This window comes from Dipteris shenzhenensis, chromosome 25 (genome assembly GCF_047967505.1).
Source record: "Dipteris shenzhenensis isolate YYH24624 ecotype China chromosome 25, Dip_SZ_1.0, whole genome shotgun sequence".
Classification (NCBI taxonomy): domain Eukaryota; kingdom Viridiplantae; phylum Streptophyta; class Polypodiopsida; order Gleicheniales; family Dipteridaceae; genus Dipteris; species Dipteris shenzhenensis.
The window spans coordinates 51,313,005-51,322,723 of NC_141620.1; the positions used below are offsets into that span (position 1 = coordinate 51,313,005).

The 9,719-nt window shown below is 42.0% G+C and overlaps 1 protein-coding gene across 2 annotated transcripts; it reads right to left on the reverse strand.

Moving 5' to 3' along the window:
• Positions 1–4,456: 4,456 nt before the first annotated feature.
• Positions 4,457–6,385, reverse strand: LOC147886031 (manganese-dependent ADP-ribose/CDP-alcohol diphosphatase-like protein). 2 transcript variants are annotated; one of them, XM_087396567.1, is made up of 2 exons: positions 6,038–6,385; positions 4,457–5,622 (listed from the first exon to the last, which is right to left on the reverse strand). In XM_087396567.1, exons 1-2 carry the CDS (start codon positions 6,173–6,175, stop codon positions 4,570–4,572), a joined length of 1,191 nt encoding a protein of 396 aa, XP_087252693.1. In that variant the 5' UTR covers positions 6,176–6,385; the 3' UTR covers positions 4,457–4,569. The 2 variants fall into 2 exon arrangements, with proteins under 2 accessions (XP_087252693.1, XP_087252694.1); XM_087396568.1 differs by lacking the exon at positions 6,038–6,385 and adding an exon at positions 5,810–5,914.
• Positions 6,386–9,719: the final 3,334 nt, after the last annotated feature.

Below are 9,719 nucleotides of genomic sequence, written 5' to 3' on the forward strand. Positions count from 1 at the left end.
TTGAGGAAGTTGGGACACATGCAGTTGCCAAGGATAGAGCATACTGATATCCATTGGCTCCTTTTGTTGATGTTATATAACCAATGTTCCAACCATTGCTCAGCAAACAAGGAGGTCATCATCTAGGTACAATGCCCAATTCATTAAATGTGAACCTGTAACATTTGAACTGCAAAGAATGATTTGCCCACTTGGTGGTCGAACCTTTATAAACATCAAGCACATGATGCCACAAAGCACATGATGCCACATGTTTGTGGCCTCCATAATCACTGATCCCATTAATTTCTTGACCAATCATAGCAACTTTGTGTAATACACAGGCAAAGTATCCATGATCCATCAAGGTTAATTTCTTATTTTCTATATGAATACCTGGCACTTGGTTTTGAATGTCTCCCTTTAGCACTTGGCCTTGTTTTTCACTACCAGATCATAAGTTGAGACTTTGGCTAGCAAGTCACCCAACTATTCTATTTAATGCAGGGGCTGTGAAAAACCAAATAGTGTCAACCTAGAGCCAGTTGCTTCGAAGGTGCCTCTAGAGTTATGTATGGCACTAGGTAGCAAACTCTGTCAGATATAGAGCACAAAATGTCACTGGGGCTATGCACAAGAAAAGCTGGAAAAACTTCATGTGCAATAAGCAAGGGCTTGGTTGTAGGTAGCCATTCTAGGGATGTTTAAATGGTTTTCTTTGTAAGATGTGGTGGAGAAGTCTAAGCACCTATTTCCACCCAACAACCCAGAAGAGCACCCAACATCCTAAGGAAGAGGAGCCTGTAGTTGTGAAGGGCACAATATAACACTCGAGCTCCAAAAGTAGAAAATCTTGCCTTGTTGTTATTCCCGCAAGTTGTTTCTTAGAGTCTCGTTGGTGGTGGTGGTTTGTCCTTCTACTATCCTAGTCTATGAACCAATGGTCTTGTTTGAAGCAGCTGGCATGTGAGGCTTGGCAAGTGGTTGCAAAGCCAATTGAAGGCCACCCGAGCTCAGATGCTCCATCTTTATCATCCTTGGGGTCTCCACGTCCAGCACATGCATGCTTGCGGGTTCCTCAATATGCAAACAAATTTTGTAATAGTGCATGGATTTCCTCCAAGGTAGCCATCCTTTCTCAAAGCATGGTGTTCTCTTACCACAACTAGTGGAACTCAGAGGTAATGGAAGTAGGTCGAATGACGAATCTCTCTCTCTCTCTCTCTCTCTCTCTCTCTCTCCCATACACACACACACACTCACACTCTCTCATAAGTAAAACCTAAAAGTTGTAATTTTTGGAGACTCGTAGCTTGAGCTTCCCAATTCAATATCCTAAGCTATATAAACTATCACAAGCAAGAGGATGCCTCGATCATGGAGAGCTAGGACTCACACAAGGGAGGGAAGCACCATAGCCTGTGACACTATGTGGACACCACAAGATGACTAACTATATAATACTATTTATAAGAGAATATTTCCACAATTAGATAAACATTAATCCCTTCCATCCACATGTTCATGATACGATTGCACCTTATCTAGTGCAATTTATCCGATGCTCTAACAATCACCGTAACCAAACCTATGTCTTTGAAAATTGCAAAAGTCACTCAGAAAAGTCTAACTAAAGAAAATATTGCTTGACGAAGGCTATTATGTATAGTCACAATGTAATATAAAGTTTTAAATTCCAATCATTTTAATCATCAATTACAATATTCATTAAGACAAACCTCAAAACTTTATTAAATAGTTCTATTTGGCCTTTACTTGACCATTATACACCATGGATAATAATTTATGGATATCTCATGCTTGAGGTTGACAGAGGACAGCCAAATGAGTATCCTCTCCAAGCCCTTTGAATGCCCAACGAACGAACACAACACATGCTCTCTTAAGGATAGGTTAATTAATGTAAATAAAGAGAATGCTTACTTTACATCATCATATCCATCATATTCCTCCCATGGCTAGATCTACAAAAATTCCACATCATGTTTAAATAGCTAATTCAAATTGAGAGGAAGCTCCATCTGACCACACCTATTGCTTCTTATACTTGGGTACCATATTTGGTTCAAGCCAATTATATGCTAACCAAAGTTGCTTTATCATTTCCTATGCATGGGGTTTACTAACCAATTAAAATGTAATAAAACATCGTGCTACAAGGTCTCATGTTCATTTATCATCCAAAAATGTAGAAATTGTGTGTGCATTGCAATTTGTGTTCGTGATATACACTAGAATTATTACTTGCTTATTCCACTAGTGTATGCATGAAATTGGTGTTGACATTATACATATTGCAAGTTACTTAATTGTTGAACTTGAAGTTGGTACTTATTTCCTTAATTGTATTAAGATTAATGGGTTTTATTGATTCAGTTCAATGAAAAAACAAATTTTTTTAAGCTTTTGTATGCATGAAATTGGTGTTGACATTATACATGTTGCAAGTTACTTAATTGTTGAACTTGAAGTTGGTGCTTATTTCCTTAATTGTATTAAGATTAATGGGTTTTATTGATTCAGTTCACTGAAAAAACAAATTTTTTTAAGCTTTTGTTGATTGACTCAAACCATCTTCAATCAAATAATACATGAAAAGTGAAATCTTTCAAAAACCATCTCCTCCAAATACCTATATGAAATACTGATCGATAGTTATTTCCGATATTGCAACTACCGTTTGTATCATTGCCATAGCCTTTCAATCGTTAGCTACCTATGACTATCGGCTCCTCTATCACATCATTTACCACCATGAACCCCAATGTCATGGGCTTAACCTTGGACTTCCCTTAGTCTCTCCACTTTGCCTTTTTTCGTGAAGGCCAATAGGGGTCCTCCCCTTCCCTCACCTTCTACCTTAGTGCCTAAGCTACTTGCTCTTCCAAGGTTTGCTCTTCCAAGGCCTGACGTTGATGGGGCATGCACCTAGACTTCCCTCAGTCTTTCCACTTTGCCTTTTTTCGTGAAGGCCAATAGGGGTCCTCCCCTTCCCTTACCTTCTACCTTAGCGCCTAAGCTACTTGCTCTTCCAAGACTTGACATTGATGGGGCACGCACCTAGATCCTCTCAAGCAAACAAGATTTTGGCTTTGATAGCATGTGAGATACACACCATGAGATACCCACAAACCCAAAGCAAAATAACTCGACCGATTCACAAAGGTGAGGAAGAAAGCCGAACAAAGGAGATCTCATTCAAGATGCTACCTCAAATCCAGCTGAAGTATACAGCAAATGCTCTCGAAGGCCATACTTTCCTGCCAAAGATCACCAGTCTGAATTGATTGACAAGAGATGGGACTTGGATTCAGAGAGGGGGGTGCAACCCTACTTTCATAAGGGTGCAACCCTGCTTTTATAGCCCACAAAATGGCCTGACTTGACAACCCTAGGGCCCACCAAAAGCACTGACCTATTACATGCCTGACTTACCATGTGGCCAGTCAGCTTACTGACACATGTGAGCAGGCTATGTGCCTAACCTTTGTGGCCGCCTATCCTACATGCTTATTGGCTTATCCTCATATGGACGCCTTGTTGGGTAGTGGCATAGTCTACTAATTAGCCTTTCAATATGGAAAAAGTTATTGCAAAGACGCACAGTCTGACTAGCTACTATGACATCCCCACTAATGTCATCAGCACCCACCAATGGGAGTAGACCATTTTCACGACCATTTGAGTTTAGCAGAACCTAAGGCAAGGCTCACGAGTACTTGTACTCGCTTGTTTTATTATCATCATAGTCTTAGCATTGCACTCACAACCCATCCCCGGTGCAGCTACATAAGACTTGCAGAACCCCAGTCCCTTGGAAGTTGCACCTGAGCTGACAGACACCGCCCAATGTAATCTTATTGACTTAATTTAAGACATCTAACCCAAATTTGTCGAATTATTATTAAGGTAAAATATGCCCCTCTTGCCCAAAATGTGAAACTAAGGCATATTACTGACCTGACAAAGTAAAAAAGGACCTATGATAGAGCCTCATCATAGAGTCTCACTACCACATAGCTTGAGCAAATGAACCAGCCAATGATTCTCAGATGTAATGTCAACTGCCACTTCAAAATTTAATCATGCAAGTCTCTAACAGCTTCTGGTCACTTGAATTAACACTGAAGACAAACCTATCTGCTTTAGAATCATAAGTCACTTTTTTCCTTCCATGTGATCATTGCAACTATCTCGATATAGTCAAGTGGCAAATCAAAACAAAGCCACACATTGGCTGACATGATGAAGATATAAATACCAACATCCTGTTGTTTCATTACTAAAAAGACTATCAATGATGTGAAAAAAGCACTACATTTGGCCCTTCAGCAAACCTAGTATCTTTTACCGTAGAATGACTGACTCAGGAATAAAATCATAATTCCCAATCTATCTTTTAATTAAACGTCTAACAGTAGAAACCAATTACTAAAATGACAACCTTACCCATCGTCTGAGGTGGTTTCCAGATTTTATTTGGCATGCCAATAACATCATGAGAATGTGAAATAGTATTACAAATTTCACATCAATTAATTAGCCTTGCCAAGCAAGGAATAGAATATCTCAATTGAAGCACATCTCTGTGCTTTCCATTTGACCACTTCCCACAAGAGAGAGCCGATGTTTATAAACATCAATGCGTCCAAATGCATTTGTCCCTGGTTGACATTCCACTACAGCCTCAAGCACACGATGATGAACACCATGAGAATCCACAGTATAGCCTCCAGTATGGGTGTGGCCGGCTAGACAAGCTTTAACACATGTAAACTTGTGAATGATTTCTAGCACATCAGTGTAATTCCATAGCAGCGCAGAAGGATCAGTACAATCTGGGTGAAGAGGAATATGACAGCAAATGATCACCTTTTGCGCACAAGCAGATGCATCCTCAAGCGTGTCATTTAGCCAGATCAACTGATCTATTCCTATTCCACCGTTGAACTTCACAAATCTTCGCTCTGTTCCCACCAGCCCTTCGGGACTATTTTTATCGGCATTTGGGTTTTTCTCTTCAAGCAAACGAGTTGCCTCAATCTGGTGGGGATGCCCTGCAGGCCATCCAATAGCACTAATATCATATCCATCTAACACTACAACTCGAAATCCAGGAGCTGGACTGAAACAATAATATGCAGATCCATTGGAGGATGGTATTCTGAGCAGATGGTTGAGGTCACTGCGAGGTAAATTGTAAAGGCAATGATTTCCAAGAATGTGATAAACAACCCGTCCTTGAAGAGCATTAAACATATCCAAAACTCTTAATACAGCACTGTGCGACTCATCTTTGGGACAATACCCATCCACTATGTCGCCAAGGTGTATGGCAAAAGAGATCCCTCCCCTTTCATTCCAACTGTGTACAGCCCTCTGCAGAACCTCAAGACTATGCCGATAGTATCGGGGCACTCCATGAAAGGAGCATCCATCAGGAATATCTGCATACTGAATATCTGTTATGACCCCAAAAGAAAACTCCAACTGCTCTGCCTCTGACTGGGACAACTCGGTTGTAGTGGCCATGGGCTTGTGAGGAGTTGCGATGGGTTGCCGTATCACAGTAGAGAATGATACTTGGCTTTGAACTCTGAAATCTACTACTAAAATGTATTCCTGCGATTTGAAACCACGGCATGTCAGCTTGAGGCATGAGTTTTTTCCATCAAGGTGCATGCAAACAGATCTAGCGTGTAGTAAGAAGACAATAATACAACAAACTATTTCCTTTTCAGATAGATGAAGTGTGAGTTTAGTCTTCAGTTATGCAGAATGATAAATCAACTGAATCCATTCCCTTGACCTGTCGTTGGCTCGTCACCACATATGGATTAGTACGTCAAAGTATTCCAAACGAAAATCTATGCAAAGTGAGACGATGAACCGGATGAACATATGGATACAAAACCTGGTCCTGATTGTAAAATTCATAATGAGTGACTCAATTAAATATTCCAAATTCATAGGCCTAAGTTGCACAGATGCGTAATACAAGTACAGGATGTCCTCCTGAAGATTGAAGTTAGAGCACCTGTCCGTAATGATTAGCCTTCTCCGGCCCAAACGCTAGAAGATTTCTCCGCCCCCACACACTGCAGCTCTCAAGGAAGGCCAGCACGCTGCCAAGGCCCTCAAGGTCACCCAGGAAAGCGGCTTTCCATTTGCCCATGAGATTGAATAACGCCTGTCCGATCGCCTTCCGCGCCTTACTTCATACATCCCGCACCACAGGGCAGGACCATAACAAATGTTTGATGCTCTCCGGAGAGAGGGCATAGCCGATCAACATTGATCCACGTAGCAAGCCTCGCTCTCACAATATTTTCCAAAGTAAAAACCGCGCTTTCCCAAACTAACAATAGCGCCATATTTCCTTGAATTTCTCTTCCCTCTAGGCCTCAAACCCCATTTGAAATTTAAAAAGGGTGCTAAATGCCCACTAATTCCCCTTCCAGTTATCAGAGAAGATTATGTTAGTCGGCCAGACCTCTAGGACCAACTCTAGACAGTAACTACAAAGTTCAACTCCGACTGCCTAAGACCAAATTGCGCTAACAGTGCCTCCCGCGATTTCCATCCTGCTGTTCTTTCATCCCACAGATCAAACCAGAATCTGATCCCTTTCCTATGCAAGCGCTTGGCACATACAAGGTTGCAGGGGTCAACTCCACCAAATGTTGGCCCTGGTATTAGGATACTTAGAGAGGATCCATAATATCTTCACTTTTGTATTTAGCATACTTAGAGAGGCTTCACTTCTAGAGAGGCTCCATAGTATCTTCACTCAGGGCCTTATGTCATGGAAGGGAAATACATAAGAAATAGCTATTTCTGTTATGCTATGCAAATGCATCATGGGAAATAGAAGGGAAATAGGTGGGAAATAGGGTGGGACCATGGGAAATAGCACTCCATGCTCTAGACCTCGAGGTGCTATTTCCTTCACTCTTTAGAACCATTGATGTGACATTTCCTTTATAGCATCTCTCATTTTCCCTTGGATCATTATGTCAATAGGCTCTTCCAAGGGGAAAACATCCAAAATAGCCATCATTATTTCCCTCCTTTTCTCCCTCCATGAAATAAGCCCCTTAAGTATCCTAACACAAAAGCATAAGTGCCCACTTGTTAAAAGTGAAGATATCATAGAGCCTCTCTAAGTATGCTGAAGTGAAGATAGTACGGAGCCTCTCTTAGAGAGGCTCCACAATATCTTCACTTTTTGGATTTGGGCGCTCTCATTTCACCTCTAAGAGGCCATTCAATGTCCTTTATTGTTTCCGTTGCAAGCTCCTCTCAGGTAGTGAGAGTCCACACTTGAGATGGCTCTAAATACATAAGGTTGGAGGAAAGAGTTCTCCATGAGTCACATCGTGCGTGTTAGGGGACGGTCACACTTGCCCTCTCATTCACAAAGTTGTGAAATCCCCAAGCCTCTTAATTAATCTAGCATAATTTGTTGCTTCCCTGCATTCAGATTTTAGCCCCTCCTCTAAAGGCGGGGCACTGCCTTGAACCTCCGCTTCCCCGATAGCCTTACTTGAGGTGGCACATTTTTGTTTGTAGATGGCTTAACATTCAAAGCCTAGGTAAGGGTGGGCCTCTACACATTCTCAATATTCGTGAAATTGAAAGATCAAGTGTGGTTGCATAATGCGAAGCCTAAATACGTCACATAGAATTGCTTTCATAAAGTAGAGGGCAAACGTGATCGTCCCCTTAGTGCCTCACACAGAAAGACCTACACTAAATGAGGGAGGTGGGACGGCTTAAGTCAAGGCTATTTACACACCTGAGAGCACCCAACCAATCAATGAGCAAAAATCCCATCGCCTGGACAACTTTGGGCAAGCAAGGCTCTTGTCCAAGCGCTTGGCCAAGGAATTCCTTCTTGAACAAAAAAAATGTGCAAGCCGTTGGTGAGGCTTGAACACGGGACCACTTGCCATAGACTCATCAACAACTTCATCACTAGGCAATGTGTAAATGTCCCTACGTACCAAAATCCTTGATGAGGCTAGGGTGGGTGGGGTCTTGGCAGTGTGTAAACAACCTAAGGGTTTGTCAAGGGATTAGTTAATCTTCTGTAGAAATACCAACTTTAGAGGGAGTGTTATTGGGGACGATTGAAATCCTTTTGTGTGTTTTTCATGCATTTTTTAGATTTTTCTTTTCATAAAAGCAAAAATGCCGACTTATATTGCAAAAACGGGAGGGGGAACTCCTAAACAAAATCCCCTTACAAAGTAAAATGGCCAACCAAAAGGGTCAACACCCATATCTTGCGCTAAGTATAGCAAGACATACCCAACTACCACGAGGGCACGAATGATACCCACAATCTCTGCAATGACTAAGCGACTAGTGTATCTCTTTCGCCTGAGATACTCCCAAAATCAAGCAAAGTACTCTCACAACAATCCAGAAAAAGTGAATCTATAAATCCTTGAGGAGATAGCTTTCTAAAGCAAATCCTATTCTAGGCTAACCAGACCGCCTCTGTCACCATGCAGCTCTAATGTATTGCCAGCAAGCCACAAGCGTGGAAGGTAAACCTGAGGTATCACCCAAAAACCCTCATTTCTAGTTGGCTCCCAACCTGAACCCCGACATTAGATGTGCTATTCTTATGGCCGACTCCACCTTACACCATAAAGACCTAGTGGCCAGGCAATGCCACATCGCGTGCAAAACATGCTCCACCGCTTTCCCACAAAGGGGACATAGTGGATTGACCACGAATCTCTTCATGAGCTTCACCCTCAAAGGTAGCCAATTATGCAAGAGCTTCCACAAAAGGAAACAGCATTGTCCCACTTTACAGTCTTTCCAAATTCTTTTAAAATTTCCCTTCCACCACCAAGGGGATCTCCTCAACCCCGATACATTATTCAAGTCCTGAACCTCAACACCTTCATTCACCAAGCATCTGTAGATAACTCTAATAGAGATCTTATTCATGCAAGTCCTGGCCAACTACCACTACTTTGGCCTCCATACCAAAAATTCCACACAATTAGATGGCCAAGATTGTGGAACCTTATTCAACACGATACGCAAAAAATCTACTTCACACTGGCTCAAACTAAAGCAGCCACGAATTACATCAAGTGGCAACCAATCCCCTTTAGATTGCTCCCATAAGTTAGACCAAGAACATATGCACAAGTCTTGGAGATGGGAGGGGCCGATGTTAGGGACAAAGGCAATCTAATTGCTGAGATTGTGAAGTTTGTCATCGATTGGATGACTATGGGCGGGGACATCTCATTGGACCAGGAGGATAAGGTGGTTGAATTGCACTATGGCCACCATCGCGAGGTTGCATACCGAGCCATAGGTATAGTTGAATGACTGAAGGCAAAAACAAAATCCTTCCCAGTGGGTCATCTCTTTAGGGAAACTATACTTAGGAAATTTGTATACAATATTGGGGTCCTTCTTTTGTAGCTTTCTCAATGTGCCCAAGTCCATGGGCATGTAGAGGAGATGGATTTGTCGCGATGCGTTGTGTGGTAATAGCACCAAAATAGCTCCTTCTTAAAAAATGGGACATGCTGAGTGGGATTGGAGACCTACGCATCATTGAGGGGAATTGGTGCATCAGGAGCTAAGTTATAGCCATTGTGTGTCTGCTTTGGGTTGACCCGCCTCTAGTCATTGAAGAGCTGAGTGATGAAAGTGGTGAGGGGGCAAACTTCCATTATCTCGTA